Raw genomic sequence first — 20,516 nt, 5'->3', positions numbered from 1 at the left:
AGGTGTAATAGGGAATAACAGAATTTAAAAAAAATAATGATTATAGTATAATATTATTAAACAAAACCGCAGTCCCATTTTTCTACTCTTACTGGTAGCAACAATCTGATGCGTGAGCCCTTAACGAAAGTTTCATAAAGGCAATTATTTCTAATATTTCGAACGTTTCGGTAATTCTTTCTTCTGTGATAAAATTAGCGTTTTCTTATGACGTAAATAACTATTTATAGACATATGTTGAAACCAAAAGAAGTACTATAGCGTTGAGAGAGAGAGAGAGAGAAAGACTGCATTCGAAGAAAGTTTGTGCGTCTTTCGATTTAGAGGCGTTGCCAGGTGAATGACTTAAATAGTCCTAAATCATTTCTAAAGATAAAACTGTAAAGTTAAATGAATGAAAAAAAAAGAGAGAGAGAGAATTAGACTCGCTATTATTCTTTTAAATCTCTCAAACCCTGTAGAAAGAAACTTTCCTTACAATTTGATGCTCATGTAATTTTTAACCCCTTGCGTTCCAGGTCTCATTTTCCTATGTGTGTGCTGTAATACCGGTTTCATTTACTGTTAAAAGACCGTCTGGATTGTTATATAGGTCATAGTTATTGTGCAAGGGTGAGGAGAGCATTCACATTACTGATAAAAACAATTATTTGCATTGTGGAAGATTTGGGACTAAAAAAGGGAAATTCTGATATTCTGAAGGGATTTTATGCTCCTTCAGGTTGGCAACACTTACCAGAGATCAAAGATAAATATGTTTCTTTCCCAATCTCGAAATATATCTGAAAGTTGCTAATTGTTTTTTGTCAAAACGAATACATGAGTGCTGTAATTAAATGTTCCCTTAGGCCTGCCATCTAGTGAGATAGAGTTTTTTCTTTTCTGTCAGTAAGGTGCTGTCACCTAAGGAGAAATAGTAAAACTAACTCATGCCTTTAATCAACTAAAAAATTTCATCATCTCCAGGATTAACACGACCTTTAATAAAGGATACGTTTTCATGACATCTACATGGATGTCACTGGTGCGCAAAGGGTTAATATTTTCAAATTTTCTTTTATTTTAAAATGTTAATATAGTTCTCTAATTTTACTTTGTATTTGAAAAGCATGCTTAAAGTTTTTCTGTTTCAGGTCTTCTTTGTGTTGAGAAAAAAGCAAGTCCAAATAACATTTGTTCACGTCTACCATCATATGATTATGCCAATACAATCATGGGTTCACCTAAAATTAGCATTTTCAGGTAAGAATTTGTCCAATTTTCAGAAAAATATTAATTATCTTATTTTCAACAGTGCAGTGCAGTTTGAAAATGAATCAGTTAACCATTCTGTGAGCTTAATTTCCCAAATGCAATGTGCGTATACACAGTGTGGAAATTAAGGAACGAAGCTGATTATTTTGCTACGAAGTTAGTTTCGGCATGGTAGGTTTTCCGTAGTGGTGAATCTTGCGTGTGATCTTGGGAATGCATGGAGAAAGTTGCAGCTTGGTCGGTCATCAGTGTAGGGCCGTTGTGACACTTCGTCACTGTTTCCACAATGGAACAAAGAGTGAATATCAAGTTCTGTGCGCGCTTTGGAAAAATTTCAACGGAAACATTTGAGATGTCAAAAATGGCTTATGAAGTCAATTGTCCTTCTCGCTGGGATGTTTTAGAATATCATAAGATGTTCAGATGACAAGAAGTTTGTTGAAGGCTATGTCCAACCAAATTTATCAGAATAACTGAAATGATCGACCAAAAAAAAAAAAAAAAAAGGAATATTATCGACCAAGAATGCGACTTTCAGAATATCTGACCTCGTGTGGGTGTATAAGGGCATTGTTCGCCAAATAATGACAGAAGATTTCAAAGAAATGGAATTTGTTTACATAATTTGTGTTTCATTCCTTGACGGAGGAACAGAAACTGGAACACAAAGCAGCGATTATTAGTGAGTTTTTGGACCAATCAAGTGTTTTTATGTGACCACATCGTGCATACTCACCAGACATACCTTCCTGTAAATACTTTCTTTTCATCAAATGAAAGGCACACTGAAGGCTTACTTTTATGACGATATTTCCACCATCCAGAAAGCAGTGACAACAATCTTGCACACCTCTACAGTCCAGGGTAAGCAGATTCCACTGTTATTCATTTATTTGTTTACAGAATCTGTCTCGTTTTGCAATAGCCGCACTATTATATAAATAAAAGAAAGTTGTAACAACTTTAAAATGTCTCTCTTTCCTTCAGTCTTTTAGGATAGAATTTCAAACCTCATGCAAATCAGAGGCGGCTTCTGTGGAAGTCACATCGCTAAAAAATTAAAGTATCACTTCAAATTATGGAAAGAAAAATAAATATGACATTTTGAACATTAAGTAACTTTTCTTGCTTTAGTTTGAAGAAATAGCACTTCAATTTTTAACGGTGTGATTTCACTCGCGAACTGCGTTTAATGTAGATGAATAAGATATTCGAATTCTTTGTATTAAAAGCCTACACATAGCTAAATTTTGTATCTGTACATTCAACGGTTCAAAAAGAAAATTCTGTTCGCTTAGTATTCAGCATAATGAACTGCTGAATTAAATGATATGTTCATATTCTGCTAACGAACCCTTCCCTTTCATATATCCAATTTCGCCCATGTACATGCAGCGGTTTGAAAAGAAGTTTATGATCATGGTGTAAAATATTTTATAACTTATTCTCCTTCATAAAGGGGCAAATTTCATTAAACCCTTTCTTACCCATAGTCTACGGTTTAAGAGCCTGCCTTACTAAAAGTAATACAAAATTTACCATTTTTCTTTTGCTTGTTTTTGATAAGTGAAAGGAGATAATGAAATGCAACTTAGCACATTCATGGATAATGTTGTTTTACAACAGAAAATATTACTCTGAAGAATTTTCAATGTTGCCATCCATAGAAATTACAGTGTTGCCAAAATAACAATTCCCCCAAAATCCAAGTTAGAGCAGCGACTAGAGAAACGAACTCAACTGTATTTGATTACGTATCATGTCTTGAAATCCTGTGAACTACTTTTTAAACAAGAGTTGTATTTAGTTTGTAATAAACAAAATAGATTTAACATACAGCTATTAAAATCAAATAATAATCTTATTTTAAAAAGTAATTCACAGGATACCAAAACAACATGATACGTAATCAAATGCAGTTGAGTTCGTTCCTCTAGTCACTGCCTTAACTTAAATTTTGGTGGAATTGTTATTCAGGCAACACTGTAATTTCTATGGATGGCAACAATGAAAATTCTTTAGTTTCATATTTTCTGTTGTAGAATAACATTATCTATGATTGTGGTAAGTTGCATTTCATTATCTCCTTTCACTTATGAATAAACAAGCAAAAGAGAAATGGTAAATTTTGTATTATTTTTAGTAAGACAGGCTCTTAAGAAAGCATTCCTATAAAATTTCAAGTCCCTAATCCCAATACGTAGATTAGTTCAGACGAAGAAGACATTTCAGGGAAAACGTAAAAAAGCCTTTAGACAGAGATATCGACATAAAATTGATAAAAGCATATGTGTGGAGTTGTGAAGTATGAACTCTAGGCGAAGAAGGAAAACGGAGAAAGAAACCTTTAGAAATGTGATGTAATAGAAGAATGTTGAAAATTGGACGGATAGATGAGGTACCAAATGAATGAGTGTTGGAAGTAGTAAGGGAAGAGAGGAGGATACTGAAGAAGAACTCGAAAATAAGTAGTAGGATAATTTACTTCATTATGAGACATAGAGGAAGAACGCGAAAAGGTATGAGAGGAATGCCAGAAGGGAAAATATCTATAAGAAAACCACTTTTGAAATATATGAAAGAAATAATACAAATTGTAGAGAAGAGAAATCATATGAAAATGAACAATGTGGGCTTGGACGATGAAGTATCGAAAGCTGCGTGAAACCAATCAAGAGATTGCTGAAAGAAAATGTGATAGAGAACAAGAAACTGTGTAAATCCGTACCCTGGCTGCCATTTTTTCCCCCCGTGTTAAGGACCAAATTTCGCAAACTTTCTTGCTATGATTTAAGAATAACATTCTTACATAATTTCCAAATATTAACGATACAACGGTTTGGGGTTGAATCAGTGGGTCTATTCATCTATAGGCACAGATGTTAGGGCCTCTCTATTTCAAGTGTGCCCTCGGAAAATATGTGAAACATACTTCGACTCCATCCTCGCCGCTCTCTTACGAAGGAAACCATCCCTTTGCTTTAAGGAAAGAACTGATTGATCTCGGGCTGTGTTGCCAATTTGTCATCCAGTCGTTTGGTCTTGGCGAGTGAAGATCGTAGGCTACTTAGAATGACTGACAAGACAGGGCACAGCGAAGCCCGTGAAATAATTCAATGTGGAAACCCTGTCCGCATCAAACTTTTGAAAAATGTCGGCCCCAGCAACTTCTGCCTTATCTTTTGAGGGAGGTACAGTAAAACACAAATCGACAGCAGCACCAGCAGAGGCACATTTGAAATACAAAGGCTGTACATATTTTTAAATTTTTACTTTAAATGTTACACGTAAGCAAGTGATAAAAGATCTAATTTTATATTATTTTTCTACGTTTCTTCTCAATATAGACGAACACTTCACAGTTCCTGGGACACTTAACTCTTTCATCCATATCGTCATGTACTCCTACTACCTACTGGCTGCCTTGGGACCTCAGTACCAGAAGTATTTGTGGTGGAAGAAATACCTCACTTCTTTGCAACTGGTGAGAACATTTGATATTTCTAGATCTGTAGTGTAATCCATATAAACGTTGTAGTACGGAAAAACTACTTTTCTGTTTGAAATAATAATAATGAATTAGGTTTATTATTATTATTATTATTATTATTATTATTATTATTATTATTATTATTATTATTATTATTATTATTATTATTATTATTATTATTTGATTGCCGCTTCATCAGTGCTGTAACTTAGATTTTTTTCTTGGAGGGCAAGCATTAATATGCGTGTTTGGGCCCCCTAGGAAAAGTTTTTCCTAATTCTTGGGCTCCCTCTTTCCTACTTTCTCGTACTCTTTATTGGCCCCGAAGCCTGTGGGCCCTTCCGCACGTCAAGGTCTGCGGGGCCGTTAGTTACACCCCTGGGACCGTTCCATACATGACGTTAATTAAGGGAACAATATTGACAAATCTCAAAGCCATACGAATAAATGTTATTTCTAGGGCCTCAAATAGTAGACACTTTTTACTTAACGAGCCCACGACTTGTTTTTGTTTCATTGACTTTTTGTGTGTTGTTTTGTTTATGTAATGTAGTGAACCAGTTTGACGCTTCATTTATAATTGCATGTTCGTATTGTATATGGGGTAATAAAATTTTGTCTTAAAATGGATCCCCCTCAAACGGCGGGAATCTTCCCTGAGGGGGCAATTGCCCCCTCACTTCAATGCAAAGCTGTCTACAATAAAGAATAACAAATAATAAAAAAAACAGTTTCTATAAACTAAATTGTGCAACGTTACCTAACTAAAATATAATTTTTGATTAAAATTACCAGATTCATTCCCATTGTCTTTGAGAATCCCGTTGCTAATATTATGTCAAATAGTTTCATACGTCACAGAGAAAATAAATCATAATCAAATCTATATATAGCTATAAAAAAAATGAAGGTTGCGATGTTTCTGACTTAGTAACTCTTCAACCACCAGACTAATCTCGATCAAATTTTCAATATAGATGAGGTTTGAGCCTGGGAAGTTTTTTTATCATTTCACTTTGACGGTGCAACTTAAAGAAGGGGGACAGGGATATATATATATATATATATATATATATATATATATATATATATATATATATATATATATATATATATAAATGATCGAACATGAATGATATTAGTGTCGAATCTATAGCTTTTGGGGTCGCTGAGATGAACAGTGACACTTCCGATACCGTTTAAGTCGGAATTCAGCAACGCAACTTGGAGAGGGGAGGGAGAGTTGGAAATGATCGAAAATAACCGGCAAGAAAAAAAAAACATCGTCTATCAGGGTACTCTTCAGTAATGGTAAAAAGTGGCTGACTAACGGAATATATTACTAATCTTTCTTATTTTTATCCAGCAAAGCGGGTAATTGACTGTAGTATTAAATAAAATAAGTTGCATTAAAATAGCTCTAGTCATCAGGATTGGATTTATCTAATATTAAAATATAAACTATCTATAAAAGTGATCCATGTACAAATAGTTAATTACAAAAAGTTAAAAAGAGTTAACTAATGACTGTTGTTAAGTTCTATATGAATCCCAAGCTATTTCAACACATAAGAAATTGTCTTCGAAACAAACTTGAAGTTGTTTGCTCTTTTGTACTCGTATGGCGCCACTGAGAGCATTGTGTTCTCTATTTTTATTGGTCATTGACAGTAACTGTTCGAGAAACATTATTTAATTATTTATTTGTCATCAACACAACAGGCATAAGCCCAATGATAGTGTTGATGTATTACAAAATACATTTACAATAGTTTTCTTAAACATAGAATTCACATTACATATGTCAATTTCTTTGTGTTCGATGCATATTTCGTTATAAGAAGAGCATATGCTCCAGATTGGTAATTTCAATAATATGTTGGTCCTTACCTTTTTGCAATAGAGCAGGCCAGAATTATCAGCACGAAGTGTCGGGATATGAAAATTTAGTGTCGATATCATATCCATTCAATTAAACTCGTTTTGTACTATTTTGTGGAGAAAAGTCAGATCTATCACGTTTCGCCTTTGTTCAAGTATAGGGATATAGAAGTTGTCTATTAATGTTAGATAGTTTTAATAAGATGGATAGATTCCAGTTCTCTTATATGCCAAGTATTTGATAAATTTAGATTGGATTTTTTTCCAGTTGGTATCGGTATTGCTGTTTCGGTGGGTTCCAGATCACAGCAGCATATTCCAGTTTTGATCTGACATAGGAATATTACATTTTTGTCAGTGTGGTAATATTGTTAAACTCCTTTCCAGATCTAATTATGAACCCTAACATCTTGAGAGATTCAGTAACTATGTTCACTATATGGTTATTAAATGTCGGTTTCGTATCAAATGTCCAACTCCAAGATTTTTGACTGAATTTAATCTATTTAGTAAGATCTGATTCATTGAATAATTAAACTCTATTTGATTTTTGTTTCTAGTAAACGATACAATGTTACATTTGTTTATGTTTATGTTTACATTAAGTTTGTTAAGAAAACGCCAGTTAGCAACATTTTTCATGTCGTGTTGTAAATTGAGATAGTCGTGGGTAGTCTTTATCCAGGACCGGATTAACCCATATGGAGGCCTGGGGCTAGAAAAAAAAATATATGTGGCCACTGCTGACTTCGCCTAATACATTTTGTGAAAGCACAGTAGGGAAGTTAATGGATTATGTATCATATTTTGGTATATATTATTGTATGATGATGATAGTATCTTGCATTATTCTTTTTAGACAGCAAGCTGAGATTTTGATCAAAGTAGAGGCCCCCGTCCAACTTGAGGCCCGAAGTTGCAGTCCCCCTAAGCCCCTCCCTTAATCCGGCCCTGTCTTTATCCTATCGTATATTTTGAGGTCATTCGCCAAAAGCAATTTGTCACTTAATAACATATGATCAGGGCATATCGTTAATGAATAAAAGGAACAATAACGGACCTAGGTTGGAGCCCTGTGGAATTCCAGAATATGCAATATAATTAGTTGATTTATGCTCTTTGTAGATAACAGTTTGTTTACGATTGCTTAAATATGATGAGAAGAACTTGGTCAAGGGAGAAGAGAAATTATATTCGCTTAGCTTATGCAAAAATACTTTGTGACTGTCAAAAGCCTTTTCAAAATCTATATATGTTACATCAACCTGATATCCTACATTTAACGAAATTACTATAAATGCTTTGAAATCATTATGAGGACCTTTAACTTGTATGAATATGTCCTATCAGTTCTTTTTAATTAGAAACAATGCATCGAAACACAGCTTCGAGCTTTCAAATAATCCGTGACTCGTTTCATAAGACGCTTAAGGATTACGAAGTTGTAACCATATGTATTTGTATTTATATATTGATTTTATTTTCTTTCTTTAAAAAAATGTTTTTATTCATTCCAGATCCAGTTTGCGTTGATGATTCTGCACATCCCCTATCTTCATTACATCGGCTGCACTTACAGCAAACCTTTGGCCATGTTGCACATATTTAATGTCAGTGTTTTTATGTATTTCTTCTTGGACTTCTACCGGAAATCATACCGTAAAATAAAATCCACGTAATGCTTAAGTTTGGGAAACCCATTGAGAGATGGGAATTTAAAACATAAAAAAGAAAAAGTTGTCATATCATCCTAGACAAAAAAAAAAGTAGGTTCGAAACCACGTGAGGAAAGAACAGAATTCGATAGAATTTTTTTTTTTATTCACGTATGTTTATCATCATTCCATTATTGTTATTTAATTTTCATTCTCTGAAAAAAAAAATATGAATGAAACACACTTTAAGTTTCTATGTGTTCTTTTTCCTCATTCATATTTATGCGTAGCGTATTGTTACCAGATGTTGTTCTTGTGATGTAGTGACTGATTGACAGTATGTTTGCTTCAATTGACTGGAATATAAAGTTGTTTTTCTTTTTTTCACGCAAAGTCGTCGTTTACGTGTTAAGTGATCATATCACGATAAAAATATACTGTATATGTGTTCAAACTAAGTTTCTATAGTTTGTTAGGCTTTGTGTTTATAAGATAATTAAAAATAAATGATTAATTATATAAAGATAAACATGAATTTGATGTTTTGAAAGAAGCAATACATATTCTACGTATATATTGCTCAAGATTATTAAAATATTGGAAAACAATAAAATAATAACTGATATCATTAAGAAGTGAATTGTAAACTAATATGAAGCGGGTTCAGGTAATTCGTTGTATTAGTATCGGCACAATGCTATTTTACAAACATATTTTTTTGTTGTTGTATGTACATTGATTGTTATTTGTTAGTATTTTTGAGTTAAATATATAACTTAGAACATGCTATCTTACATATCTGTTGTTACACATACATTTTTTGTTTTTATCTGTATTTGTTTCCTGTTTTCATGCGCGTATGTGTGTGTATGTGTGAGTGTGTGCGTGTATGTCTGTGTAATGATGCAGATAGAGATATACATATATGTAACAATCAAGTATTTATGATGGATATTAAATAAACATAAATGCAAAAAGTAATAATATTTATGAAATAGCAAACTAACTTTTAGCATACATTCAAGATGAAATAAAATGTTGAATTTTAAACATAATAGTTCACCATCATGATTAAACATAAGACGGATGTTTACATCCAATCAATTGAAAAGTAATTATTATTATTTTGTCTTTCGCTTATTGTAAAATCGCACTTTTCTTTCAGGGAATAATAATTAATATATGAGTTAATTGTAAAAAGTTTTATATATAGTCAACGAATATCAGTTTGTTTGAATTTAGTTTAGAAGTCATTAAGTTCCTACATTATTCTCATTTAGACAGGCTTTGTATATAAGAAAGACTATAATCTATTCAGTCTGTGATTAAAAGCTCTATATAGTATTATTATTCCGATAATGCTCACAAACGTTATAAAGAATATAATAATTGTAATTAAAAGTAGCGTAGCCCCTGCATAATCTTTGTTAAACCAAACTCAAAGATTTACTTTTATTTATCTACGAATACAAGATTGTACTACTGGCAAAGTAGGGGCTTCAAATCACTAATAATGTCTGCACTAAACAGAAAATATTTAATCAACTTAGAAGATCGTAGTTAAGTTAGATTAGGTTGGATTAATTAAGGTTAATTACACCTTCTTGTAGGTACCTGTTCCAAATATCATCGATGGTCAAAATCAGAAACAACTTTTGAATTGTGTGATGTGCAGGATGTAAAACATATACATGAAAAGAGTTTGTTCATCACGTAAATGGATTACAAGTTTCTGACTTTGAAAAAGAAATAAAATGGGCCTAAATTGGTTTAGGAAAAGCTCTTAGTACAGAAGAAAGAGAGACGCACATGATAATATGATCATGTAATATGAATAATAACCTTTAACTGTTGTACCTGGGCATTCTTCAACGGGATATTTCTTCCAGCATTCACAGGTAGTCGACTTCCTTCCCGTTTGGAGTATGCTAACTCTCTCTGAAATTCAGTCACAAATTCAGAAAGAAATCATATACATCTTCTGCTGCAAATTCCTACACCTCATGTGCTCGTAGCACCATAGTTGCAAGCGTCTGGAAGCTTGAAATATAGAATGAATACATTTCCATAGGCCATCATGATTGAGGAATTTACAGGATTTTTCGCACTTTCTCCGGACAAACATAGCGTCAGGACAATACTTTAAAATATTCTTTAGCCAGTTTCTTCCACTTACTTTTCCTATTGTTGTTGTAGTTGTTGATTGTTAATAATTACGCTGTAAATTGCCTTCCGATCTGCATTTGGAGAGTACCTAAGTACGCCATAAGTTGCTTTCCCAGTCTGCACCTAGAAATTTGCCAAGTATAATTATTACGCTGTAAATTGACCTCCAGGTCTGTATCTGGAAATTTGCTAAATATAATTATTACGCTGTAAATTGCCTCCCGATCTGCTTTTGGAAATTTGCTAAGTATAATTATTACACCATAAATTACCCTCCCAGTTTACATCAGAAAATTTGCCGAATATAAATGATAAGCTGTAAATTGACCTCCAGGCCTGTATCTGGAAATTTGATAAGTAAAATTCTGCTGCGATAAATTTCCTGAAGATTTTTTTGGGTATTCTTTACGTATCATACCTAGTTTACAGTTTAAAATACATTCTTAAAATAATTTGATTGGTTGATTAACTGCATTCTTTTTCATTATCAGGGCGATGTGAGATAGTACCTATTGTTTAATTGGGTCTCCGAAAGTCTGTTTAGGTTTATATCCGAGACAAACATTTCCACCAATAGTCTAGCCAAAGACTATACTCATAAGCGACTTAGCCACTAAAAGGCATTTAAATAAGTTCGTTATAATTGTAAGGAGATACCACATTATAAAGAAAAGTGACCTCTGATGAAAAAGATATTAAATCCAAACAAACAAGATTATAAAATAAAAGAAGAGTAAAGATATAGAAGTAATTTAGATGTTATCTTATACATTCATGTTATATATCCTAATCTTTTATATTCTATTTTTTTTAAAGATAACCTCTAGTGTAACCTAACCTTCACAGCCTAACCTAACCTAATGACCTACTTGTAAAACCTATAAACCAAAGTAATTGACACAAATAATTTCCTATTTTACCTAGACATTATTGCTAGGATCATCTACTACTTTGCTAGTAACAGTATTCGAAACTTCTATTGAGTTACATGTAAATGTGATTACGTAAATTAGACTTTAAATATTAAACATTAGTGAACATGTTTATGTACTTTCTTTTTTTTTTTAAAGATAACTTTGTTGTGTGTATTTTAAGAGAGATGTGACAAACAAAAATGAAGGATGGTGTATGTTCATATGTGAGCGTGTTGAGTGATTTACAAGAATAACTTACAGGAAAGAAGAAATATATTATGTCTTCTATGATATTGCTATGCTGCACCTCTTGTCTTCGTTCGTGGCCAAACTACGATTTTGTTGTATTTATTTCATTATGTTTATCTTTTGCGTTAAGAAAAATTTTGTTATCTTAAAAGATATTTTTTGGATCCTTTGAACTATTCCTTTTTTTTTTTAAAAAAAAAAGTTGTTTTCTGGAAAAAACTTGTATCCTTAAAGAATATTTAATATTTTGCCACGCTGTAAATAAAAGTATGTGCAGATATATATATGATTTTGTTTCATTTATATTTATAGATGCCTTTTGTTTAAGTAATTTGAATCAAATTCATGTTTTAATTGAAGCGAGCGTAGCAAAGCTTTCATCATTTGAATCGATCAGAGTTTGTGTGTTCGTCTGTTCCAAGATAACTCTTGTAAAAATTATTCGATTTTAACGTGGTATATGCTTCCTTCAACCTGCAAAAATAACCCAATTGTTTGGAGTTACAACCCATTAAGGATAACGGGTAAAATGGGATAAAAATTTACCCCATGTTGTAAGATTGAACATACACGTGAGAAAAAATTTCCCAATATAAACCATGTAAAGCTTATTCAAAATTCAATGAAGCAGTATATGCCTTTCTTTGACTTGAGAAAATGATCCTACTGTTTGGGGTTGCAATTCATAAAGAAGAAGCAGGTAAAATGACGAAAAATCTACCTCCTGTTGTAACTTTAAACATATACATGCAAAACAGTTTAGGATTGCAATTCATAAAGAAGAAGGGGTAAAATGGCGAAAAATTCACCTCATATTGTAAGTTTGAACATATACTTGCAAAATAATTTTCCAATTCGTTGAGACATAAATCAACGAATGAGACATATATCAGTTGATATATGTAACCGAGCTTAACAAACTGACATATCATCATGCGTAGTTTTTTAAAAAAAAAAAATCGCCAATTTTTTTTAACATTAAAACTGTTCCTATAAGAGAGCTATGCCATTTATTAAAGTGAAACTGAAACTAAAATATACCTGTCATGAAACCTTTTATTTTAATATCTGCAAGAGGACAGTGCACGTGATAGTTAATGAGATATAATAATCAAAAGAAAATATAGTGGTCGAAATTGGACCAAAAGCAAAATAGTTGTAAATAAATCAATTAAAAATCGTATATCTTTAATTCATATTTTTTTCTAAAGCAAATAAATGAATGTAGAGTTGGAAGAAATCCGAAAGTATGAAGTATATAACACAAGAAGGACTTTTTAAATGAATACACTATTTTGTTTTATTGATTTATTTTGTACAAAAAATATACATATTGTAATATATATATGGACATTTGTTTTACATGGTCAATATTTGAGAATAATACAATACAGATAAAACTTTTGGAATGTCATTGTAAAAAGATATAACCATGTACTTCTAGTATACATAATAGTGTAAATACTAGCTATATTTTTACATGATATTTTAATAATATACAAGATCAATTTATAGTTTTAGTTTGCCCCACTGATGTTGAATCAAAAATTTTACGAGAAAAAACTAGAAACAAAATAATAAGAGTTTATTTTCTAATATTCATGCTCAATTGTCTACAAAGCTATCTTGATTCCATTACTAGAGCAATAGTCTTTGCATATTGCTATAGCTAGACGACAACTAACATTAGACCTGTAACAATAGATCTATATTGATGCTTGAAACAATTTTCCTTCGGCGAAACAAGCTTTAAAGGAATGTGTAATGGTAGAATACGTAGGAAATGGACGTAGTTAAGCAACAAAATCATGAAATCATTTTCGTTTCGTACTGTTGCAACTAGACGTTTAGAGAGAGAGAGAGAGTAGGGAGGATAGAGGAAAAGAAAACAATGACAAATTAAGACATGAAATTACAAGAAATCTGGCAACTCTTGAGAGAAGTCATTAGTAAAAATTAAAATTGTGTGTCTACAAAATCAATTTTCTTCCCTTAGATTGTAGCGATATATATGTTAGCGATGTGACTTCCCTCTGAAGCCGCCACAATGGTCATTTTCAAATGACTTAAGTAAACTTCATTGGGATCAGTGGATTAAAATGGAATTAGCCATTCATAATAAAATAGCACTAACCTTTCTTTGTATTCTGAAGGAAATAATATCTCGTATTTAAAAGGTTAAAATATCAAGAATCTATTATCCATTCTCAAGGACAGTAAAAGTTTAAACCATATGCTGTAACAGAATCTTCACATGCTTAAAGCTTCAAATTATCAATTTCTTTTTTAAAAAAATTTTTAAAAAACGTATTTTTACCTAGTGTCATATTGTATTTTGGAGGGCTACTATGTGTATACGTTTCCCTTTCTGGTTTTAAGTTTCACGAATAGACACTAATAGAATTTTACCTATTATAATTTGTTTTTGAGTTGAGTTGAGTTGATTTTGAGTTTAACATCCGTTTCAGCAAGGTACTGCGAGTATTTTAATCCACTTCTCGACGTAGCTTCAATTCCTGACATACAAGTTACAAAAATAGGAACGTATACACAAAGCCTCAAAGGAACGTCTCTCCAAAAGTAGTTCAGTATGTTTTTCAAACAATTAAGGGTTTCAAGTAATGTTTAAGCTTTAAGCGTATGAAGATCATGTTTCTGCATATGTCCTTAATAATGGAATCCATTTACAGTCCTTAATAATGGAATCCATTTACAGTCCTTAATAATGGATCCTCGATAAAGGATCCGAAATATTGGATATTATTTCCTTAGGAATATAAAGAAAAAAGTTAGCGCTATTTTCTCTCGTAATATGTATTTCATTCGCTCTATTAGAGGAACTGTACCAAAAGTGGGCCCCCATTTTGTTTTTTCCATATATCTAAGAAAATATCGATCAGAAAAAAATAATATTCAGGATGAAAATAATATGATATGTAATTGCTTTGCTTGTTTCTTCCCATAACAATCAAGAAAAAAATAGGTTGAGAAAAAATGGATTTTCATATGGACTGCATTTTCGGCATTCGAAAAAACTGTTCCAAAACCGGGCCCCTTTAAATTTAGATAAATTACACAAAACGAAAATTTGTATTACTTAAATGAGTTACGCATTTAAGCTAAAAACAACATCCTAAACACTGGGGATTGAAATAAAATGAAATATGAATGTTTAAAAGACTTTATTAGAAGAAATTGAAACAAACTCCGAAAAGTAAAGAACACACTAAAATTGAACTTAAAACTTAAATATTCTACATTCTAGTGGCCGAAATGCAATCTGAGAGTCTTTTTCTTAACTCCAGCACAACCTCCACTCTAGATTAAACTTGTAAACTGAAAATGTCTAAACTTAAATATTCACATTTTACTGGCGGAAATAGCAGATCAAAAAGTCTTTTTTCTTTTTTAAGTTCTAGAACAATCTTTCAAATAGACTGAAACTTTCAAAACTGAAATATTCAATATTCTACTGGTAGAAATAAGAAATCTAAACATCTCTCTTTCTCCAACCTACTTATTTGGCATTAAAAAAAATCCTCAAACTTCAGAACCAAAACTTCCAAATTAAGCGTGATAAATGAAATGTTTCACAAAGTTAAGACTTCTACTGGCGAAAGTCACAAATATAAACGACTTTGGCAGTCTCCTCACAATCTACATGGGCCCACTAAAAGCACATGACTCAATGGACCCAAAGTTCAACTCTCGTATCACTCAAAAAAGTTTCAGTGCAGAACGTGCAGGTGGCATCGTTATCCGTGGACGATGTTTTCCCCGGTGGAACGTTTAAAGTTGAGAATATTGTTGATGCTTCCTTATATCAGAGATTGAGCCCCAATTAGAATCGTCTTCCTTGGCTCTTCCTTTCACCTTCAGCGGTATCTTTTACTTTCCTGGATCATAGGATCTTGATAATGACTTGACACTACCATGTCCTCGACCACGATATTGAGTTATTAGTTTCGGCTTTGTTTTGGGCATTTTGGTCCTCTTGAAGATTGTAAATAAATTGCACGAATCATGAGAATTTGGTATGAAACATATCTTTTAATTTTGCACAACATAGTAGGGGCTCGCTTTAGGATTGACAAGGGGGCCCACTTTACGACCATACATGTTTCTACTTTCGCTGCAAATAATTTGTCACTCCTACGTCTAAATTACTAGCTAATTACATAGAACATACCTCTTACCATTAAGATTAAATAAATAAATAGTTGGTTCAATTATCTCTTTACTAACTATGGAAAACAATGCTTGCTCGTCGGAGCTTCAAAACTTTCCACTGCATGAAAACTCGTCAGATGTTTATTGCAGAACAAAGGATTAACTGATCAACACAGGAACTAGCGCTGCATGCAACAGTAACGGTAAACTACAATTCAGCTTATTTCTAGCATTCTACGCCAATACCCGGAGCAGCAATTGAGGGGGCCCGCTTTATGGACCCGGGCCCGGGTTTGGTACAGTTCCTCTATCATTATTGCTAGTCATCCCTAATTTATACTCTTACTTCAAAATTCATGGTTCAAAATCACTAACATACTCTCGAGGGGCCTGTAAAATTTTTAATGTTATCATTACAAACCAAGGGAAGAAAGCTGCCCTAACATAATAATTCTTCTAAACAGCTTTACGAAGCTGGACGAACTTTTCCTCCCTTAGATTGCAGAGACAAAATGTAATTTTTTTTACCCTTGTGACTTCTCTCAAGAGCCCCCAATGTAGATAAAGGCTACGGAACCACTGAAAGTGAAAAGATGTCAAAATTTCTTTTCCATTCTATAACGTATATTTCATATTTTTATAAACAAATTGTTATTAAATGCGTGTTACTCGAAAATGTTTCAGCTTTTAAACGAAATTTCGCGTAAAGCGAAGACGACACAAATACGAAATTCACACAGACCACGTGAATTCTAAAATAAAAAGAATTTTATACCTTTTCGATTGTTTGCTATATTTTTTTTTAAAGTTTGTTTGGAACTTTAGATAACTTAATAATATCAATTTTATTTTTATTTTACATAACTTACTCTAGTATAAAATGAAATAAAACAATTTACCTTTGAGTGGTGTTTTATGCTATTCGGACTATTTTTTTTTTAAGCCGGTATGTCGTTCACAGAATACGAGGTGTATTCAAAAAGTATCGAACCTTACTTATATATATAGAGGGGATACTCTTATATATATAGAGGGGATACTCATGCGCAGCCGTGAATTTTTTTCCCACTCGCAGAAAGTGACGATTGCTGGCAGTCGACCAACGAATGAAGACATGTAGTGAGCGGTCGTCGGACTTCAGTTGTTTGTAAAATAACAGAAAAAAAACTTGAGTAGCGACATTGCGTCAAATTTTGCCAAAGGCAGCCAGTGATACTCAAGCGAAAATCATTCAACCGAATCGGTACATTCAATTTTGAACAAGAATTTAGGCATGAGGAGACTGTCAATGAAATTTGATTCAGGTTTTCATTGCCAAACACAAGATTCCTGTGTGTTATCAGGTTGTTTACTCACCCGACATGGCTCTGTGGGACTTTTTGGTTATTTCCCCAAGCTGAAAATGCCACTAAAAGGGACCCGATTTGAGTCAAGAGAAGACATCATGCGACGACAAGGTTGTTCATTATTCCAAAAAGTGCGTTCCAGAAGTGTTCCCAACAATGGCAGGAGCGCTGGGAAAAGTTTGTGTACTACCAAACAAACTACTTTGAAGGAGATTAGTATTTCGGATTTCCGAAGAGTTCGATACTTTTTTGAACATGCCTCGTATTAACTGGACGAAATATATTTTTAAAAAATGGTACAAATGGGAAAAAATGGAACTCGAAGGTAAATAGTTTTATTTCATTTTAACTAATATCGGTTCCCAAAAAAGTAACTTTTTTTTCTTGTTGGTAAAATGTCATGTAAGATGCTTTATGTAAGATAATACAGTTTCGCCCGTGTTTTTAAAACAAATATAAGAAAATACATTAAAAATAATAATAACAGTAAAAAATAAAAGTATATTCGCGTTCCCATTCAAAAAGAAAGTGAAAGGAAAAAATCGTTCATATTTTAAATTATTATAATATTGCAAATTATAATGCGTAAAATACGAAACAGAAAGTTATTATGTATGAAATAATCATGCAGTGCCGTGCCGTGGAAAATCAGCTCCCGGGGCGAGACTATGCGACGCGGCCCCGTACACATGAGTGAGGTCGAGAGACCAGCCACGAAGCGTAAGAAAATTTTGAAAAATAAACCCTGCTTTTCCTTGATTTTGAGCACTTTTTATTATTTTTTTTCTTTCCATTTTATATATGTGCACATATATTTTCCTAACATGAGTAACATTATAAGACCACTTCCCAAAGCAGGAAGAGGATTTAAGTACATACTAGTAATATTTCAAGTAATTTTTCCTCTCTCTCTTTTTTCTTTCCTTTTCTTTTTCTTCTCTAATTTTGCACCCCCTTACTTCGGTGCCCGGGGCCGTCGACCTCTTCCCCCCACGGCATGGCACTGTAATCATGAAATGCAGCTTATAATGTAAAGGTAACAAATGAATGTAAACCATAATGTATGAAAAAGTGAAAAAATCTAAATTACAATGTATAAAATGTAACGAAACGGAAATTACAATTTATAAAAAGCAAGGGAACGTAAGTTACAATGTATAAGAACAATAATGGAACATGCATATATTTTTTCACGCTCTAACCTAGTCAACTGTTATAAGTTGATCACAAGGAAGCAGGTGAGGTTAGATTTACATGGAAGTTGCACCACCCGAGTGTGACGTAATGTTACGTGGTATTATTATGGGGGTCAAGATGGAACAAATCGAGCCTTGCGGGACTTTTAAACCCCTTCTCTCGCTGAGACTCGCTCATTTATGTTTCGTAACGTAAGTAAATCACTCTTTACACATTATAAATTACGTACAAGAGCAAATGAGTACTATTTTTATGTTATTTTAATGATAAAAGTGTTATTAAAATTTAAAAAAAAAAACTTTTCTTAGACCGGGTTTGAACCCAAGCCATAAACGATTTACATTTACTAGCGCGTGCACAAGCATGCTCGGTCACGAGGACCGACAGTAGTTGGCGTTTGATTTGTGCTATATGTATACTACATGGCGAGAAACGGGCAATTTCAACCAATCAGAACCGTGTATTTAGCTTCTATGGCTAGAGTCGAGCGTGATTAAAATATATGCATGGAACGTAAATCACAGCATCTGAACTGTCAGGTGACAACAACCAGTACAGATTGCTTTACTTCGAATTCTACTTGAGTACATTGGTATCTTCTACAACACAACTTCCATATTTGTAGACCTTGAATATACTCTTACCTGAGACTAAAAAGCTTCATCTTATTTTATCAAATGAGTGTTCAATCGTTTTAATAACTCCAGTTTCTGTTTTTGTTTCTTTTTTATCACAACACAAGACAGGTAGTTCATAATAAATATCCATGCATTAAAGTTTCTCCTTGGAAAATATGTTTTAACACTATGTTGTTAAAAAAAATAAGGAGAAACAGAACACACTATACAAATTTCTTCTTTATAAATATACGCTCGTAACGAATCGCTAGTCTTCTTTCTGCAAATATAAACAAGAAGTCAAATCTGTTAGTTATATTTACTTTTACTTTACTTTTATATATTTTTAACAATGATAAATGATTTGCCTCTAAATACTAATACCACATCAATTCTATACGCGGATGATACTACCCTACTTAACCCATTAGTGCATATGAATCCGAAAAATCGAATGTTGTGTTAATTACCTTTTAATTAATTATAACCTCACATCCAGAACTTTTGCGAACAAAACATTGTCGACCGATTGTGAGAAGGTGTTATTGTTCTCGAAAAACTTGCACTTTGGTTTTACAGGGCAAATTCTTGAAAGGCAGTCATTGTTATTGAAATATCAATAATGTTTCATGACTATTTAAGAAATGTGAATTCGTTGTCAATAATTAAAATCGTTAACCAAAGTAACCAAGTATTAATGTTGAATGTTTTATGAAGAATAAAATATTATTTATTATAAAAATTATTGGTGAAATATAGCCTATTAGTCAAGTATTTCTCGTGGCTGCGATATTTTTTACGGCGCTTGCCGCCCACTACAATCGAAAATTTCAGGTAGAATCCGCTACAGTCATTTAAAGTGCTCAATATAACTCATGCACTATTAGGTTAACATAAATAAAGCTTTGAAGAACTGTATATAGAAGCTTAGTGTATATTAACAGAGGCAGCGACCTGGTTTAAAAGAAATGGTTTTGTCCTTAATCAAGACAAAACAATAAAAAGTACCGTAACCTTTAATCTCAATCACTGCAATGGTTAAGAAAACTATGATGAATCTGAGGTTAAATTTCTTGGTATATGTATAGACAGCTAACTTACTGGGAAAAACATGTAAAATATGTATTTTCCCGAGTGCTCTTTCTGTTAAGAAAACTAAAAGATACAATTCCCTATGAGTATATGAGGAATTCATGTTTTGCATTTTTTTCATAGTATAATTGGATATGGGATTTTGCTTTGGGGTAACAGTAGTCAAACACATGATGTCTTAGTTTTGCAGAAGAAAGCTATCAGGAATATTGTTGGAACACGTGATAAAGAACACTGTAAACCATTATTTATTAGGCTTAAGATAATGACGGTATTAATCTATATATTTATCAAGTGCTACTTTACACTAAGCAAAACTTTGCAAATATGACACTTAGGGATGAAGCACATACATATAGCACTAGACAGTGTAAAAAAATTGATGTACCGTTTACTAGCTTATCAAAGATCAGAAACAGCTATTTGCTTTTAGGATCGAAGCTGTTTAAGAAACTAACAACCTCCATACAGCAGCTGCCGTTAAA

At 32.7% G+C, this 20,516-nt stretch overlaps 2 protein-coding genes across 4 annotated transcripts in view; one reads left to right on the top strand and one right to left on the bottom strand.

Moving 5' to 3' along the window:
- Positions 1–11,509, top strand: part of LOC145672927 (very long chain fatty acid elongase AAEL008004-like) — a 94,264-nt gene extending 82,755 nt beyond the window's left edge. For all 3 annotated transcript variants that reach the window (XM_081742143.1, XM_081742144.1, XM_081742145.1), the window contains exons 6-8: positions 1,134–1,242; positions 4,602–4,738; positions 8,143–11,509. In XM_081742143.1, coding sequence (XP_081598269.1) covers positions 1,134–1,242; positions 4,602–4,738; positions 8,143–8,304 — 408 coding nt within the window. In that variant the 3' untranslated portion in view covers positions 8,305–11,509. The remainder of the gene's footprint in view (positions 1–1,133; positions 1,243–4,601; positions 4,739–8,142) is intronic.
- A 1,393-nt stretch (positions 11,510–12,902) lies between these two features.
- Positions 12,903–20,516, bottom strand: part of LOC145672928 (very long chain fatty acid elongase AAEL008004-like) — a 104,117-nt gene continuing 96,503 nt past the window's right edge. The window contains exon 9 of the mRNA XM_081742146.1: positions 12,903–19,219. Coding sequence (XP_081598272.1) covers positions 19,208–19,219 — 12 coding nt within the window. The 3' untranslated portion in view covers positions 12,903–19,207. The remainder of the gene's footprint in view (positions 19,220–20,516) is intronic.

Source organism: Thermobia domestica, chromosome 16, assembly GCF_964235325.1.
Source record: "Thermobia domestica chromosome 16, izTheDome1.hap1.1, whole genome shotgun sequence".
In the NCBI taxonomy this organism is placed as follows: domain Eukaryota; kingdom Metazoa; phylum Arthropoda; class Insecta; order Zygentoma; family Lepismatidae; genus Thermobia; species Thermobia domestica.
Note: the sequence above shows the minus strand (reverse complement) of the source record. Positions and strands in the feature narration are given on the sequence as shown.